The sequence below is a fragment of the Microcebus murinus genome, chromosome 8 (assembly GCF_040939455.1).
Source record: "Microcebus murinus isolate Inina chromosome 8, M.murinus_Inina_mat1.0, whole genome shotgun sequence".
In the NCBI taxonomy this organism is placed as follows: Eukaryota; Metazoa; Chordata; class Mammalia; order Primates; family Cheirogaleidae; genus Microcebus; species Microcebus murinus.
In genome coordinates, this window is record NC_134111.1 from 106,954,847 (window position 1) to 106,973,789 (window position 18,943).

General features: G+C 43.3%; 1 protein-coding gene across 4 annotated transcripts in view; it reads left to right on the top strand.

Moving 5' to 3' along the window:
• Positions 1 to 16,204, top strand: part of SEPTIN2 (septin 2) — a 35,076-nt gene extending 18,872 nt beyond the window's left edge. For 3 of the 4 annotated variants that reach the window (XM_020288088.2, XM_020288087.2, XM_076006127.1), the window contains exons 5-13: positions 872 to 995; positions 1,927 to 2,061; positions 2,221 to 2,338; positions 6,891 to 6,992; positions 7,742 to 7,887; positions 9,373 to 9,456; positions 10,943 to 11,000; positions 12,357 to 12,459; positions 14,117 to 16,204. In XM_020288088.2, coding sequence (XP_020143677.1) covers positions 872 to 995; positions 1,927 to 2,061; positions 2,221 to 2,338; positions 6,891 to 6,992; positions 7,742 to 7,887; positions 9,373 to 9,456; positions 10,943 to 11,000; positions 12,357 to 12,458 — 869 coding nt within the window. In that variant the 3' untranslated portion in view covers position 12,459; positions 14,117 to 16,204. Of the gene's footprint in view, positions 1 to 871; positions 996 to 1,926; positions 2,062 to 2,220; positions 2,339 to 6,890; positions 6,993 to 7,741; positions 7,888 to 9,372; positions 9,457 to 10,942; positions 11,001 to 12,356; positions 12,473 to 14,116 lie in introns of all 4 variants that reach the window. The other variant, XM_020288089.2, reaches the window with a different exon arrangement.
• The last annotated feature ends 2,739 nt before the right edge of the window (positions 16,205 to 18,943 follow it).

The following is an 18,943-nucleotide window of genomic DNA, read 5'->3' on the forward strand; positions in this document are numbered from 1 at the left end:
AGGATCAAATGAGATTGTTCTATGTCATTAGAAAGGCCATATACATAGAAGATTGCTGTATTAATAGATGGTATCTGACTGGTTCATCTCCTGTTGAGTGTTCCAGTGCAGGACACCAGCATCTGTAAGTGCTCGTTGAGTGAATTAAACACACAAAGTCAGAGCCTAGCAGATGGGCTGCCACAAGAAGACAGGTACCCCTTTCACAGATATTTTTTAGTTCAATTTTTAAATGAATTCATAAACTGTTTTCTTTATCCTAAGAACAGAAGTTATGATTTTTTTATTTTTATTTTTATTTTTGAGACAGAGCCTCGCTTTGTTGCCCAGGCTAGAGTGAGTACCGTAGCATCAGCCTAGCTCACAGCAACCTCAAACTCCTGGGCTCAAGCGATCCTGCTGCCTCAGCCTCCCAAGTAGCTGGGACTACAGGCATGTACCACCATGCCCGGCTAATTTTTTTTCAATATCTATTAGTTGGCCAATTAACTTCTTTCTATTTATAGTAGAGACGGGGTCTCACTCTTGCTCAGGCTGGTTTTGAACTCCTGACCTCGAGCAGTCCGCCCGCCTTGGCCTCCCAGAGTGCTAGGATTATAGGCGTGAGCCACCGCGCCCAACCAGAAGTTATAATTTTTAATATTGGCATTTCTTACTTTCCCAAGCAGCACATTAATCTTAGCTTTGACATTTCCCTTTCTGACTCTGGGATCATTTTTTATACAATCCTTATGTTATTTTCTGAGAAGCTACCTCCACAGAGATGTAGTAAACTTCTAAGTCATTTGTTGTAAGAATATTAATAATAGGTAATTTTTCTTCTTTGCGTACTGTTTAGCAGTGTTCTCTATTAAGTTTATTTCTTCTCTAGAAAAAATAGAAAGAACTGTCCAAATTGAAGCTTCAACAGTTGAGATTGAAGAGCGGGGGGTCAAGCTGCGACTGACGGTGGTGGATACCCCTGGCTATGGCGACGCCATTAACTGCAGGGATTGGTGCGTGCACAGACATTTGTTTACGTTTATTTGTTCTGATTTGTTAAATTTATAGATAGTGTTAATCAGTGATTATTAGGTTTGGGGTACAGTTTATAGTAAAACAGTGATACAATTTAAAGCACATTAAATGTAGACTTTTTAAATAAGGAACTTTATAGAAAATGAGTAGTAAAGTGTTTTTTCTGTAAGAACAATCTAATGAGATCTGAGATCCCAAAGCCTAACATCCATAGATTGCTAGTAAAATTGAAACACATTAATTTGAACTGTGGCCAGTGGACAAGATATTATTATAATATATCCTTATGGGTGGGAGTCATTCAAGACACAATGCCTGTCAGTGACTGCTCCTTGGTATCCTTTTCACAAGTAAGGAAATGAAGAAGTAGAAGATAGAGCAGTCTGTCACTTGTACTGTGCAGAAAATACCCTTTTTGTTGTACAGACTCTCTCCTGGTTCTACTCCCATAAAGCATCAGTGTTTTAACACTGGGTGAGAAAAGGGAAGCAAGGGGAAAGATCCTTCTTCTGTCTTCCTCCTGCATCAGGAATTTCTCTTCTTTCCATCATGTTTCACATCTCAAGTGACCTTGCTCCTGACCCATGTCCACTGCCACCACCCTTCCCCTCTGCCCCTTCCTAGTCACACTCCTTGAAAGCATTGGTAGCTCTCTGTCGTCACTGGCTGTCGGGTGCTTCGTAACCTGTTCCATCCAGGCGTTTGACTCCTAGCACTAAGGGAAAGTTACGCTTGGCACAGTTTCCAGAAACCTCCACTTTGCCAAATCTAGGAGTCTCATCTTAAAAATGGATTGTTAAATTATATATGTTTGGTCGGAGGTGTGGAGGAGGGAAAAGAGTTGTTTTCCTTTGCAATTAGGGACACCTGTCTTTTGTATCCCATAATCGATGTTTGTGTTTCTCTCAGTTTTAAGACAATTATCTCCTACATTGACGAGCAGTTTGAACGGTACCTGCACGATGAGAGTGGCTTGAACAGGCGGCACATCATTGACAACAGGGTGCACTGTTGCTTTTACTTCCTTTCGCCTTTTGGGCATGGGTAAGCAGTTGCTTACTGTGGACACCTCTGCACTACCTCGGGTTGCAAGTTGCCCCCAAACTGTATACTTTAAGAATTAAGATAATTTTGCAAGAGAAAAAATTTTTGCGTGACCTCATTTTTCCCCTAAATATGTGACACTTCTAAAATTATTTTTAGACTTAAACCTTTAGATGTGGCGTTTATGAAGGCAATACACAATAAGGTGAATATCGTGCCTGTCATTGCAAAAGCCGACACTCTCACTCTGAAGGAGCGAGAGCGACTGAAGAAAAGGGTGAGTACAAGGCCAGCCTCCTGTCCTCCCTTGGGGCGACTGGGAGCCAGCTACCCGGGAGGGGAGGGGAGGAGTATATCCACAGATGCCATCAGTCTGCTCAGGCACGGAGAGGCATTGGTCCTGCATTTTGGTGGTGTTTTTTTAGGACCACCTAACAGTTATTTTTTAATATTTTGCTTTCGTGAAGGTACCAAATTTCTGTTCTTTAAATTCTTAGATAAAAATACTCTCAATGAGTAAGTAGCCAAGTGCAAAGTGATTCCATGATGTGTTAGGTAAATGACACAAATATGGAAGTATGATCTCTCCAGGAAGTTTTATTATTTTACCTAAATACTTGACTGGAAAAGATCCACTGAACCATATATCCCTGTGTCGTATCTGCGAAGGTGCCACACTGCAGCTGCCGGCCGGTTGATGCGCCTCGCAGCCCCCACACTGACCTGTCCTCTCCGGTGCCCCTGTTTTAGTGCTGTCTTCTGTGTGTCTGTAAAGCCTCTTTGTTGACTTTCTGCTATGTATTTTCTTAATTATTTTCTGATTGCTCCTTAAGAAAGTCCAAACAGTTTATATATGCTAAACTCTGAAAATAAGAATTCCTAGCTAGGCACAGTGGCTCACACCTGCAATCCCAGCTGGAGGCTGAGGTAGGAGGATCACTTGAGCCCAGAGGTTTGAAGTCAGCCTGGGAAACAAAGCAAGACCCCCATCCCTAACCTGTAATTATCCACAGAAACAGCATCTGTTAACAGTTAAACATATATCCTTCCAGAACATAGTCTATTTATGTTTTTATTTTCATAGAATAGAATCCTACTGTAATACTACTCTGCCGTTTGACTATTCAATTAAAAAAAATATATTTAAACCTCATGATCTATATCTCTGCTATAATTCCGGTAGATTCACAGTATTCCACTGTATGAATACACAGCAGTTTGGCCAATTCCTTATTGATGGTTTTTTGGCTTGTTTGCTCTGGCTCCTTTTAATCTCTGAACACATTTTCTGTCACCTTGCTGTTCCTCAGACCAGATGCATTCCTATCTTAGAACCTTTTTGCTGTGACACTCTCTGCCTGGACAGTTCTCCCAGATGTCTGGGTGGGTAATGCCCTCTCATTGCCTGCCCCTGGGTTCTGAGATCAGGAATTTTGGCCTTGGTCACTCATGTACTGCAAGAGTTCAGAATAGTACCTAGCATATAGTAGACCTTCAGTAACATGTGTTGAGTAATTATTGTTATGAACATTGGTACACATCTGTCTTCTCGCGATTGTGTGAGTCAGATGAATTCTTAGGAAGTAAATGCACATTTAAATTTTTGAAAGATGGCTAAATTTCCCCCAGAATAAATTTGTAATAATTTACATTCCCGAAACATACTCTTCTCTCCACCCCCTGTAACTATCCTGGATATGTGACCAGTTCTTGTAAAGTGTTTGTCATGTGAGAAATTGTATCCCATTTTTAATTTGTAGTTTCTTCCTTGCTGGCGTGAGTCTGTCCTGGTATTTAATACTGGTTGGAGTGTTCTCTCATGTTGTAGGGCTTTGGCTATTTTTTTTTTATCACTTTTTATTGCTTCTTTAATCGATTTAACAGATATTCTTTAATTTTTTTAAAGAATTAAAAAAAATTAATTCTCTTTGCACTGTCTCTTCACTTTTCACTCTCTCTTTGCAAATGATTTCTCCTAGTTTGACTTCTGTGTTTTCACATATTTCTTGTGTCTTTTGCTATGGCAGAGTTTTTAATGTAATTTGTCAGCTTTTTCCTTTATTAGCTCAAGTTCTGCCAGTTTTTTAGGAAGTATTCAGGGCCTTGGAAGAGTCCCTGAAAGCTTAGACATTTTTATGCTTGACAGTATTTTTGCAGTTCCTAATTAAGGAAACTTCACCTTTTATATGCTTACATTAAATTTCATTAAGGTAGAGGAAGGGGGGATTCAGGGTTAGAATACTCTAATTTTAATCCCTAATCCTATATCCAAAACCTTCAGTGCTCAGTTAGAAAGTCTGAGATGAATTAAAATACTTAGAGCATTTATTCCTTCTTTCACAGTCTCTTTTATCACTCTATGATTTCTTCCTATATGTCCATGGGTTTTTTTCATTCTGCCTCATCCAGAAGAACCTCTTGCCTCCTACCAGCCTCTCCTATTTTAGTCAGACATGTCCTAGTTGTTAAATACCTTCTCCAGGATCCTTTCACTCTGGTTTCCGGACACCCAGCTTATAGGTGTCCTACCCTGGGCTTGGCCAGCAGTTTGTCCTCACGGGTGGGCCTTCCCTGTGGAGAGTGCCACGATTGGCCAGTTCTGCTCCTGAAGCTTCCCCTCCTTGGCTGCTATGCCCTGTGTGTATTTTGCTGTCTGCCTGTTTTTCCACCTTCCTGATCCCTAACAGTCAGCATTCCTTGGTCACATTATATCCGTGTCTTTTGCGTTTCCCTTCCAAGTATCTTATTTCTTTATGTGAACTATGTGTACAAACAGGAATCCTCTTTTCCTCTCTGATGAACTCTTGTCCTTCTAAGTTCCCTGTCCCTTTAATTGGTCCCATAATTCTTGCAATCACCCAGACTGAGAAATGTGTAAGTTTTTTTTTTTGATTCATCTTTCTTTCTCCTCTCTTCCAATCTTAAAGAGTCTGCTTACTAAATGTTTCTCATATCTCTTCTCCATAGTCAAGGCTCTGTCTTTATGAATTCAGCTTAAGACAAAATACAGGGTCAGAAGGGATGGACAATAGACCAGGAAAGGGGCCATGGAATGCAGGCCGGAGAGCAAGTTCCTGCCCACTGCTCAGTCTTCTCAAGAGTGAGCTGGCTTCTCCTATTTAGGGGTAAGGATTTATAAGACTGAAGGTTAGGTTACAAAGTAAAGGATGTAGTGGAGGGGAAGGGTCTTTTCTGAAGTTCTGAATTAGTGCAGGCATTGTATGGAGACCAAGGTCCTTGACCGTGCAAGGCCCAAGAGACTACATTAAGGATTTTCATTCTCAGAACCAAAGGACAAATACAGTACAGAGTTTGAGGTGGGAGAGTTTTCCACTCACTTTGCTCTTATTCTCTTCCTTTAATGGCCTAAGTCCTGGAGTGAGAGCAAGCAGAGCCCCAGCTTGCCTGGTGCGTAATAGAGCGTCCAGCGTGGTGGGCATTTAGGGACTAGGTTTTTATTTGCTTTTTTTTTGTTTGTTTGTTTGTTTGTTTTTAATTAATATTCTTCTACATTGTCTTATTTTATTTTATTTTATTTGGAGACAGAGTCTCACTCTTTTGCCTGGTCCAGAGTGCCGTGGCATCAGCCTAGCTCACAGCAACCTCAAACTCCTGGGCTCAAGCAATCCTTCTGCCTCAGCCTCCCAAGTAGCTGGGACTACAGGCATGCGGCACCATGCCCGGCTAATTTTTTCTGTTTTTAGTTGTTTGGCTAATTTCTTTCTATTTTTAGTAGAGACGAGTTCTTGCTCTTCCACAGGCTGGTCTCGAACTCCTGAGCTCAAGCAGTCCTCCCGCCTCAGCCTCCCAGAGTGCTAGGGTTGAGCCACTGTGCCTGGCTAGGACTGGATTTTTAATTGTTTGACTTATTTATGACTTCTTATTTCAGCGCCAGCCCAGTTTTTCCTCCTCTCTGCCACCCCACACTCCCTCGGCATTCTACTGCCTGGTTGATAGATCAGATTGTGCTATTTCACTGCTGGGTGCTTTGCTGCCTTTTGAATAAAATCCAGACCTCTGGGTCCCTAGCCTGGTGGTCAGGAAACTCACCTTAATTTTTTTTTTCCCTTATGCAACAAGATATCTTAGATTCCGACCTTTTGAATTTCTTGTTATTTCCAGAACACATGTCATGTGTCATCTCCTGTGCCTTTGCCAATTTATTTTTTCCATCTGGGGTGCCTCTCCCCTCTGCTGTTCTCTAGAACTTCTCGTGCCTATAGTTTCTCCTGTGGTATCTGCCCTTCTTGAGGCTGACTGTGGTGTGACCATGGGGCTGTCATTTGTCTTCCTTCTCCTTTGTACATTGAAGGTGACGTGTCTTATTCCTAACGTTACTGTTTATTCTGGATAGAGGATCCCTCAAAATTCAAGCAGAAACGCCTTTATAAAAAAGAAAAAAAAAAAAAAGGAACGGGTCTCTCTTATCTGTGTCACTCAGGCTGGACTGAAATGGCACGATCATAGCTCACTGCAGCCTTGAATTCCTTGCCTCTAGTGATCCTCCTGCCCCAGCCTCCCAAGTTGCTGGGACTACAGGCTCGCACCACTACACCTGGCTAACATCTTAGAAATTTTTTAGAGACGGGGTCTTGCTATTTTGCCCAGGCTTATAAATACCTTTTTAGCAGTTTATAAAATCATTTGAAAATAGCTTCAGTAAGCTGTTTGATTCTTTTGTTGACATTTCTGTGATTCTGATATATTCCCTTTTATTTTAATCTCTTCAAATTCCCTTTATCAGATTCTGATATATTTCTAATAAGAGGAGTTAGACTTGAATAATATGCAGCTTGCTAAAGTTGATCTTGGTTTTGTCATTCTTTCAGATTCTGGATGAAATTGAAGAGCATAACATCAAAATCTATCACTTACCTGATGCAGAATCAGATGAAGATGAAGATTTTAAAGAGCAGACTAGACTCCTCAAGGTAAAAGCTGGCTTCACATACACAGTGTAAATAGCTCCTGTTTCCTGTTGTCTGTGCATTTAAAATGAAAGAGCAGGCAAAGGACCAAATATCCTAGAAGGCTTGGCCTCTGAAAGATCAGCTGGGTAGATTTGATTACAATGGTATTTTTGCTTAAGCTATATCTTTTTTTTTTTTTTTTTTTGAGACAGAGTCTCGCTTTGTTGTCCAGGCTAGAGTGAGTGCCGTGGCGTCAGCCTAGCTCACAGCAACCTCAAACTCCTGGGCTCGAGTGATCCTTCTGCCTCAGCCTCCCGAGTAGCTGGGACTACAGGCATGCGCCACCATGCCCGGCTAATTTTTTTTTATATATATATCAGTTGGCCAATTAATTTCTTTCTGTTTTTATAGTAGAGACGGGGTCTCGCTCTTGCTCAGGCTGGTTTTGAACTCCTGACCTTGAGCAATCCGCCCGCCTCGGCCTCCCAAGAGCTAGGATTACAGGCGTGAGCCACAGCGCCCGGCCTTAAGCTATATCTTGACATAGCTATTTTCTAAGCCCTAGAAATTTTATTGCAGGTTTAATTTGTTTCCATATAATTTGTCCCATGTGGAAAACATCCCACCCATCCCTTGAAAATGTTGCATGCCCCAGCTTTACAGTTACATTTCATAGTGAACAGCAGTGTGCCAAATCTGTGCAAATTGACTTGTTTGCAGCGAGCACTGGGGTTCTCTGTGTAAAGACTACCCTGTGTGTCTCTTTCTAGGCCAGTATCCCATTCTCTGTGGTTGGATCCAATCAATTGATTGAAGCCAAAGGGAAGAAGGTCAGAGGCCGCCTCTACCCCTGGGGTGTTGTAGAGGTCGAGAACCCCGAGCATAACGACTTCCTGAAGCTGAGGACAATGCTCATGTGAGTTGTCCCGTGCACTCCCTCTGCAGGGCCTGGCGTGGGGCGTGTGTGCGTGTCCTCCACGCAGTGCAGCAGCAGCTTCACGGTGCATCTGCAGGGCTTTCTTGCAGTGCTGCGGTGGCCTGGGGACTGCCAACGCTCAGTGCCAAGGACCCTCACCTGGGGCTCTCTGTAATAGTACTGAACTAGCCTCTTTCTCCTGTGTCCTGTAGCTTAGCACCTCTGCTCCCTGCTCTCTAAGATGTCACATCTTTGAAGCAAACAGGAGTCTAGACCCACAATGTGGTCTGGGAGAGCCCCTGCTCTGGTGAGGAAACGGTCAGGGTCCTGCAGGGCACCGAGCAGCTGCTCCAGTCCTGCCGACAGGCAGTGCCCAGGCTCATCAGCCTGGGCCTCCCAGGGCGACCCTGGTCAGCCTTGAGAGTCTTCCATTTATTTTTAGCAGCTACAGCAGACCTGACTACAAAAATAGACCTTTTTTCCTTACAGAATAAATTTTACATATAGAAACATGCATGCATTTCTGTTATTCTTGATTAAAGAGGCTGAAAGAGTGTTGCTTAAAATAAATACCTCTTTGATCAGAAGAGTTCAGAGAGTGATTGATGTATATTTTGATTAGCTGAAAATTGCTGTACATGCCATATCTGACTTAGTTTAGCAATTTTTAGTGAATTAAAATCTGTAAGATGTTACCATCCAAGCTTTAGCAAACATAACAATAGTTGTATAAGAAATGAAAGTGCACTCAGCCCCTCGAGGACTGAACCCGTGACTGTTCAGTCCCTTTCGTTGAGAGGGGTGTGGAGGCTAAAGACACAGTTTGGGAACTTGCACTTTAGTGTTTCTCAAAATGAGGGAGTATGAACCGCCCCTTTGCCATCTCTCAATGTGTTGCCCTGCATCCTGAGTAAATAGGAGTGTATTGTAATGCTCACCCATTCTTGATTGCTTAAGTATTTGAATGAGCTGGGCAGTTTTAAAAAGCATGAATGTTTCATAAGATGAAGAGAAGGGTCAAGGTTCTGTGTCTCTTAGATCCAGAGTATTAGTCCGTATCTTTATAGTCTTCTCCATAGCATTAACTAATCAGCTATTTCTGATGTGGAGTAATATATACATTTTAAGCTTAAGAAGTCATGAATACATGAATTGCGTATTTCCGTACATTTTTAGCGAAGTGTTTGTTTCAGACGTGGTCTGTTAGCCTCCCTGCAGTGGTGGTGGCCCCTGCGGGGACAAGAGGTGCCTGTGGCAGGGTCCAGTGGGAAAGACTTACTCAGTGCAGACCTGCTGAGGGTATGTGTGTTGTTGACTGTGGTATCGAGGGAGAGCTACACCTCACCATGTGTTTGCAAAGCCATGCTCTTCATCCTGAAATCCCAGTAACTCTGTGGACAATTTACTAAGTAATTTTTAGTTGTGTTTTCCCATGAAAATGCCATCTGCATGTGGCCATTTTGATACGTTTCTCTTCTCTTTCAGCACCCACATGCAGGATCTCCAGGAGGTGACCCAGGACCTCCACTATGAAAACTTCCGTTCCGAGAGGCTCAAGAGAGGCGGCAGGTTGTCACATTGTCCCCCTCTGTATTGTGTCACCCCAAGTCACGTTGTTCCCCACTCTTCTATGTGTCCAGCTCAGCCTTCTTGACCACTGAGCAACATGGTTTGGTTCTCTACTCAAAAGACATTACAAAAGAGTTGCTGCTAATTTCATCAAAGTATGGCAGTTTAGCCTTATAAAGAGAAGATAGATTAAATAATGTGCACGTAACGACAGCTTTAGATGGAAAAGCCCAGAGGTTTGTGCTGGGTGCTTCTTCAGAAGCAGCACTCTGTAATGAGGTCAGATTTATTTGCCACTAGGAAACTACAGTGCCCTATTAGGTTGAGCCTAGGGCGTGGGACTTCCCCACGGCTGTCATAGCAGCGGCTCTGCTCCCTGCGAACTCCTACAGCCACCCTCACTCACCTTTCCTTCTTTCCCATCCTGATGTGTTTTTATATCAAGTCTCCATTTTGTGACCTGATTTATGATCTGTGTCTAATAAAACCACATCTCTGCTTAGAGTAGAGCTTAATGAACATATAAACATCATTTATTAAAAATTTTCTTTATCAGAGATCTTAAAATATTCACATTTTAATAATTTGTTGGGTTTGTGTATACCTGTGAGGTACACATGGACGTCTAGTTTATTGTGTTATCAATTTGGGAAGCAGACATTAAGAAAGGTCTTTTGAGGCAGCAAGAAAATTCCACTCTCAGGAAGCCACACAGGTCTGGCCAAGACCAGGACCCGGCATGCACTGAGGCGCCGTGTGGCCAGCTGCGCATGCGTAGTTTGCCCCGGCCCCCGCTCCACTGCACTCTCTTACCTGATCCTCCTCTTTTTTTTTTTTTTTTTTTTTTTTTTTGAGACAGAGTCTCGCTTTGTTGCCCAGGCTAGAGTGAGTGCCGTGGCGTCAGCCTAGCTCACAGCAACCTCAAACTCCTGGGCTCCAGTGATCCTTCTGCCTCAGCCTCCCGGGTAGCTGGGACTACAGGCATGCGCCACCATGCCCGGCTAATTTTTTTTTATATATATATATCAGTTGGCCAATTAATTTCTTTCTATTTATAGTAGAGACGGGGTCTCGCTCTTGCTCAGGCTGGTTTTGAACTCCTGACCTTGAGCAATCCGCCCGCCTCGGCCTCCCAAGAGCTAGGATTACAGGCGTGAGCCACAGCGCCCGGCCTGATCCTCCTCTTAAATGTAATGATTACCTCTGTGTTCACAAAGAGTAACTTACCTCAAAGGTATTCTTCCAGCAATACTTACTGTTTTTTAAGTGGGTAAAGATGAAAGTTTTGTCACCTCAGCTTAGAGTAAGAAGTCTCTTCGTTTTTCCATTTCATGTTTAGTCCTTTTTTCATCATTCTCTTCCCTTTTTATTTATGTCTTTAATCAGAAAAATAACTACATATAGACTTTTCTTTTGGGTGTCTGTAATCAGAAATAACTACTGTATTTGTTGCAGTATTATAACTGTAATTTCTTTCAACTCTTAGGAAAGTGGAGAGCGAGGACATGAATAAAGACCAGATCTTGCTGGAAAAGGAAGCTGAAGTGAGTACAGCAGCACTGTTCTTAGGACTGAAGCTGTTTACTTCCCATCCAATCATGTTAATTATAATTAGCTGATTATAGTTTTCCTTCCTTAATTTTTTGAGGGGGATTATATTACATATAGCTAATCTATTTCATTACTATATATGCACCTACACATAGTGATATATACACATATATGTATATCATACATACTGCTTTACATGTTTAGCTAGACTTAGAAACAGAGCTTAGTCATGTGACTTATCTTTGTAAAATGGTCAAAAATTAGTTTCCCCATATATAGACAATAACCAGTTGGAAAATATAATGGAACTGCCATTCACAACCATTTAAAAAAATTTAAAAAGAAATATGTAGCATTTATATGGGGGAAGAAATTAGAAAACTTCTAAAAACATTTTTAACAATTATAATAGACACAAAACTTTGTGTGTAGGAAGACTTAGTACAAGGATCACAGTTCTCTAAATTGAGCGCAATCCAGAAATCACAGCAGAGTTGTATATGTTTGCTGAGTTTTCTCTTTTAGAGGAGAGCTTGATAAAATAATGCTTATTTTGAAGAATAAGCATGAGAAACAGGAATTATTGAGAAGAGGCTTACATTACTGGTCACGAAAACATCAGAGAGCATCGGTCATCCGCACTGTGCATAAGGCCTGATAGGCTGATCAGCTAGGTATCTAGCAGTACATTAGAAATATGGAAACGGCTCTGTCTTAAAGGTGCTGTTCAGACCTTCTAGAGTGGTGGCATGCAGACAGATTCCTTGGTGAATTACATGAGCATCATGTGCCAGCCTTCTGGAAACAAAAAAAAAAAAAACCACTTCTTTGGTCAGATTAATTGAACACAGATCAAATATTTAAATGTTAAAAACATAACCACAAATTAACTGATGAAAAATTGGAGGCATTTCTGAACAAACCGAAGTGATAATAGTTTGGTGTGGGTGAAGATGGAGAAAGGCTCGCTGGTTCCGTGGTCAGAACCTCGCTGCCTCCAGAGGCCGAATCGCTCCCGTTCACCTTTCCTTTGCACTCCCCATCCAGCGTTGTCATTCCTCTCCCACATTCTCAGTTAAAAAATGTCTCATTTTCTTTGCCTTGATTATTGCTTCTATTTTCTGAGAATTTTTTTCCTACTTGAAATGCATATTCTTGTTTACTTGGCTTCCTATGGAGTTATTGATTCTTTTATTGATTTGTAAAAATTCCTTGTATATTAACTCTTTGTCTTGTCTTAGGAAACCATAAAAGTTAAGGTTTTAGGAATTATAGAACACCCATAAGTAATGTTCAAAGACAGCAAACCGTGAAAACCAATAACGTGTCCACCGTGTCCTGTGTTGTAGCTCCGCCGCATGCAAGAGATGATTGCGAGGATGCAGGCGCAGATGCAGATGCAGATGCAGGGCGGAGACGGCGACAGCGGGGCGCTTGGGCACCACGTGTGAGGTGATGTGCACATGTTAGTAAGTCAGGGAGGCAGGCCCTGGTGTCCACCACCTGGACACCAAGCAGGTGTTCCTAACGCCTGTTAGTATCATGTCAACTTGAATACAGTGGCAGGCTCTTCTTCCTCCCTAAGTCTTACTAATGTTTTGCATTTTTGAAGCTGTCATTAACTAACATCGCTGGCCTTAGAGAAGGGATCACTCCTAAAACACAGAAGCCACTGCTTTGCCACCTTCTTTCTAATAAAGGTTTTCATATTTTCTAAGATTACAAACATGATTAACATTAGAAGGAAAATTACACATTAAAATACTTTTGTTTTACAATTGGAAATTTGTTAATGCTGAGAACATCTCTTCAAAGAGAATAAAAAAGTATTATTTAAATAGCTTATGCAGATAAAATAAAGACGCCATGAAGGGGAAGAACGATGCCGTAGGTAAGCAAGGGTTCTCTTGATGGAGACGGTCGGCTTCCAGCTCCTCAGGACAGTGCTGCGCTGTCTAGCCTGGTGTGCGCTGGCCGCCCTGCTTGATAAGTATCTGCAGACACCAGGACTCAGGGCAGATGTCTGCTGTCCTGCATCCTGTGGAAGGGTAGGTGTTCAGAGCTGTCCAGGTGGCTACTCCCGTCACCTCCCAGAGGAAGAGTGAAAGGTAAAGGTCAGAGACCTAAGAGTCCCAAGGAGAGAACAGTCACATGGTGCTGGGATGAAGGCAAACAAATCTCATGCAGGAGATACGATTAGAGCTTGGAGGAGAGTGTGAGTCAGCAGTGATCTGGGGAGGAAAAGCTGGGTACTAGGTAGATGGTCCCCACTGCAATTTAGGGACCTCATTCTGGGAGAATGAGAGTGTCCATGAAAATGGGGAGGAGACTTGAGGTAGCTGACACATGTGACAGGGCAGATTAGACAGAAGGCAAGGAGTCCAGCAGCCTCCAGGACAGATGGTTAATGCAGGACCAAGAGTGACATCCTGGGACATTGGTCACCAAACTCTTGCATAGCTGTATTGGGAAAGGTGTTCATTGTAAAATATAGTGTGTATCTGGAAAGACACAAAAATACGTGTGTACAGTTTAGTAAGTCCTCGTAAGGGAACATCTGTATCACCACCACCTGGGCCCACGTTGGTTGCTTTACTTTCATCATCACGTTGAAACTTCAGAATAGTCCTGAGGGCGTGTGCTGAGTCCAGACGCTGCTCGAGAGTTGAACACTGTTTGCCTGCAGTCACATCACTAGACAAGTGGCAGCTTCCTAACTGTAGCGCTGATTCTGCATGACCAGGTGTTGGTGTCTGAGCAGAGAAATGGCGGCACAGTGGGAACAATCAGGGACCCTCTCGCATGGGGCTTCCTGAGGCGGGGGGAGTGATGTTTACCCACTTTTCTCTGGTCTTGTTTCCTTTTAAAATTATGAAAATTTTACTCTAGATACATACAATTAATTTTTATTTCTGTATACTTTTTAGTTTTGTGGTACTTCCAATTTCCAAGAGTCTCATAAATGGCGTTTTGATTTAATGTTGTGATCACATAAACCCAACCTTTGTTCAGCTTATGCCCTCTGTTAAGGAGAAAAGTAATACTGCTGATGATCAGAGAAGCAAACATTGTGTTACCCATTTAAATGTGTTTTCGTTTGTTTTTCTAGAAAACACTTTCCTGGATAAAAAGAAAACATTCCAGATGGTAATATAGCTGCGCGTTTTCATGAGATCGTTGGAAGGCTACCCATCCACATTTTGCAGAACCTGTGCCTGAAAATTTAATTTTGTTTTAAACTTTTGATGTGTTGTTTCTTTTTTTTTTTTGTATCTAGTGCTTTTAGCATTTGCATTTCATTGCTGTTATACTTTATTTTTGTGAGATAAACTTTCATTTTTATTTTCTTCTTCCTTAACCCTAATGTTAGAACTGATTTTTAAGAATCAGCATGTATAGTTAATACTGAATTTCTTTATTTAGCTGATCTAACTGACTAATCATTGGTAAGCACTCTTGATTTATATCTGAAACACTGAGATTTACCCAGAATGTTCCTGAGTGGTGGAGACATGTGCCTAGAGCTAGAGAAAGATGTGCTGACGAGGTGCAAGGCTGTTTGCTCACCACGGCACACACTGGAGACCTAACTTCCTTGCTTTTATGTTTGTGCACAACACCTAAAACCAGTTCTGCTGCTATAATTCAATACTGTTGATAACATTTATCCGTTAACCAAGTAAAACAGAATAGAATTATCTAATGAGATGTATGTTAATACTTAAATAGCTTCTTTAAAACAGGCTTTTAGAGGTGAATTTTAAGAACTGTCTGGATTCTGATGCTAGGTCATTTTTGAGACCACTGTGCAGAGAACTCACCACAAGCCACTTTTTTGTAGTGTCTCCACTAATATTGGTTATACTGTGTTACAGAGAAAAATCAAAATAGCTGTGAGCTCTAGTTTTCATACTGCAACTAAAATTCTTACCTACACAATGAGAGTCAGGAAACTATTTTTACTCAACTAAATTTTTAAAATATTTTTAAGGAAAATTAGCAATTGACCTGTTCTGAAACCAACTTTTTTATATTTTATACTGCACTTTAGTGTATTTTCTGTAACTGTGGGTGTAGAAGATCTGCCTCAGCTATGGAGATTGGGGTCCTTTGGCTGACGGGCCCTTCAACCCCCCCAGCTTGTCATTGAGCAGTGTTTCTGCACTAACTCAGCTCCATGAAGCCCAGAGGCCGACCAGGTTTTCTTGATTTAGGTTTCTTTTAACTATTCACTTTTTGAATGTTTTTCTGATGGGAGGTAAAATAGCAGTGATCACTTTTTTATGTGCAGACTGTCTCATTTATTTTTCAAGTACTGTCACTTCCTCTATTTTATGTAATACAGATTTCTCCATGTGCCATGTAGAAGTGAAAGGTACGTCAAATCTGTAGTGTAGGCTGGTCAGCAGGTGTACACAATTGAAGCCACACCTGGTGTTTTCTGTGCACTCTGGCCTTGGCCCTCACCTTTCCTTCCTGTGTCTCCTGTGGTACACTTTTATCATTTATATTCACACTGGGAAAGTTGAAAGCCCGAAAGTGATATATGAAAGGACACAACGGTTATGGAGGGAGCGTAACTGGGTCAGTATTTTCATTTTATAATAGGAGGAATTGAGATTGAAAAAATCTTAATCTGAGGATGAGATGGGGTTTTTGTTTTGGCCTGGAAAAAATGGTCAAATAATCTTAGTTATGAAGGTGTACTACAGAAAATAATCTGGTGGTCTTGCTTACTTTGCCTCACTGTTGCATAATTATGAATGATCAAAAGCTGTATGCTGAGGTTCACTGAGGTTTTTCCCAAGAAAAAGTATTGCATGATTTCAGAGTACATCCATGCTCAATTATTAGGTTTTTTGACATTTAATGACTTTGCTAGAAAAAGTTGTAAAAACAAAAAAACATCTTGAGGTGATTGATGTGTGTCCTGCATATGTTTGAGTAAAAGTGCTGTTTAGGACAAGGTGCCACCTAATGCTGGTCACGCAGGGTGGGAGGGCACGCACTGTTACACTTCTAAGTCCCCTTTTGTTTTGCTACTCAAATATACGCTTTTGCTAACAGAAAATTGCTTTTACGAAGAGATAATCTCTACCTATAGAAATGTATTTTGAAAACACTTATTTTACACAGCAATTTTGTATCCATTTAAACTAACCTTTTATCAATAAAGCACTATTGTTTAGATATTAAATGAGTAATTCTCTTATTGGTTCTTTTTTTTTTTTTTTTTTTTTTTTTCTTGAGACAGAGTCTCGCTTTGTTGTCCAGGCTAGAGTGAGTGCCGTGGCGTCAGCCTAGCTCACAGCAACCTCAAACTCCTGGGCTCCAGTGATCCTTCTGCCTCAGCCTCCCGAGTAGCTGGGACTACAGGCATGCACCACTATGCCCGGCTAATTTTTTTTTATATATATATCAGTTGGCCAATTAATTTCTTTCTATTTATAGTAGAGACGGGGTCTCGTTCTTGCTCAGGCTGGTTTTGAACTCCTGACCTTGAGCAATCTGCCCGCCTCGGCCTCCCAAGAGCTAGGATTACAGGCGTGAGCCACAGCGTCCGGCCTCTCTTATTGGTTCTTTACAAGAGAAAACTGTGAGGTTTTCTGGGGAAGATTCATAACCCTGACAATATCTGTGTATAAAATCACAAAGAGGCTGGGTGCAGTGGCTCACACCTGTAATCCCATCACTTTGGGAGGCTTGAGGCCAGGAGTTCTAGACCAGCCTGGGCAACATAGCAAGACTGTTTCTCTACAAAAAATTTAAAAATTAGCCAGGTATGGTGGCCCACACCTATAGTCCCAGCTACTTGGGAGGCTGTGGCAGGAGGATTGCTTGAGCCATGATCACACCACAGCACTCCAGCCTGGGTAACAGAGCAAGACCCTGTTTCAAAAAATAAAATATAAAATCAGAATTATTTCTATCAATAGCATCAGTACTGAACACCTTCGTACTTATTAGAGATCCCAGCCCAATTGAATGAGAGAAAGATTAGAAAGGAATTATTTACAGGTGATCAGATCATTTACTTAGAAAGTACAAGACCATCTGGTAAAAAATAGCACTAATGAGAGGTCAGTGACATCTACTTACTAATTAGAAAATGTGGGTAAAGATCTCATTCACAGTAGCAACTATGAAAAACCTGAAAATATATATGAATAACTCAAATATATCTAAGAAGTTTCTAATTATTCAAAAATATTTCTAAGAAGATGGCCAAGCACGGTGGCTCACGCCTATAATCCTAGCACTCTGGGAGGCCGAGGCCGGCGGATCACTCGAGGTCAGGAGTTCGAAACCAGCCTGAGCAAGAGTGAGACCCCCATCTCTACCATAAAGAGAAAGAAATTAATTGGCCAACAAATATATATAGAAAAAATTAGCCGGGCATGGTGGCACATGTCAAAGCTAAGATTAATGTGGTGCTTGGGAAAGTAAGAAATGCCAATATTAAAAATTATAACTTCTGGCTGGGCGTGGTGGCTCACGCCTGTAATCCTAGCACTCTGGGAGGCCAAGGCGGGCGGACTGCTCGAGGTCAGGAGTTCAAAACCAACCTGAGCAAGAGCGAGACCCTGTCTCTACTATAAATAGAAAGAAATTAATTGGACAACCAATATATATAGAAAGAAAATTAGCCGGGCATGGTGGCACACGCCTGTAGTCCCAGCTACCCAGGAGGCTGAGGCAGGAGGATTGCTTGAGCCCAGGAGTTTAAGGTTGCTGTGAGCTAGGCTGATGCCACGGCACTCACTCTAGCCCGGGCAACAGAGTGAGACTCTGTCTCAAAAAAACCCAAAAATTTCTAAGAAGACATAGGTTAGGAAAGCCCTACAGCTTTATAAAGGGAAACTGAAAACCTGGCCTTTAAGCCTGATCTGGCTGGACACCTCCACCCCAAAGCCTCTGGCCCTGGCCTGCACTCTCTGCCCTATGCCTGCCTGCCAAACTGCCCACCTCCTCAGGTGACCAGCGTACACCCTGCAGCCTTCACGGGGTCAGTACCGGCCACTCTGGCCAGGTTCGCCCTTGCACGGCACCCCCTTCGCTGCGCACCTACGGGTTCCCGTCCTGGGGCGTGTGAGCTGCCCTGGGGCTGGTGGGGTTTTCGCTCGGGCCGGTTAGAAAACAAGTCTGGGGAGGGCCCCCCGCAGGGCTAAGCCTGGTTTTGGTGTGCCCGCCAGGAGCTCATACCCCGAGCTTGCCTCGCGGGAAACGGGGGTCCCCTGGGCCAACGTTCCTCCCGCCTTGGCTCTGGGGAACTTGGAAGGGTCGGGCTTCGCTCCGGAGACCACAGCACCTAGAAGAAGTCCACTCGAAGACATGCCCGGGTCGCTCCTGGGGTTATCCCCTCGACAGCCGCTTGGGGACAGCGGGTTTCAGGGCCTGGCTCAGAGGGCATCCTGGGCGGGGCCTTGAAGGACGCGTAAGAGTTCAGTGAACCCCTTTAGGGAGAAAGGAAGCATGCTTCTGCGAGCCGCAGGCCTGGGAGGCCCGGGATATCTGGTGTCACGTTTCCATTCCGGGGTGGGGGCCTCCCCCGGGGCGGCCTGCCTCTGACGCAGCACGCTACCGTGCGATTGTCCGAGGCTCCCAGCACCCGTAAGCCGCGGTCCGGACAACCCCAGGACTGGAGGGAGAGGTGGCAGGGGAGGAGGCGGACGGCGGCCAGCGCGCTCGGCGTGCCGTGGCCCCGCCCCTCGAGCCACGCTCACGCAGGCCCGGGCCCCGCCCCGCGCGCCGGCGCTCTGCACAGCTTTGCTTTCAACTCCCTTGGTCACCTTCGCCCCGCCCCTTCTCCGTCCGGTCACCAATCAGAACTCGGTGTCGCGCTCCCAGGGCGTGGACCAGGGAAGCCCCGCCCCGGCACCCCGCAGGCCAATCGGCGGTGCGTCCGCGGGGTTGGGGCGGGTCCGGGGCAGGGCGC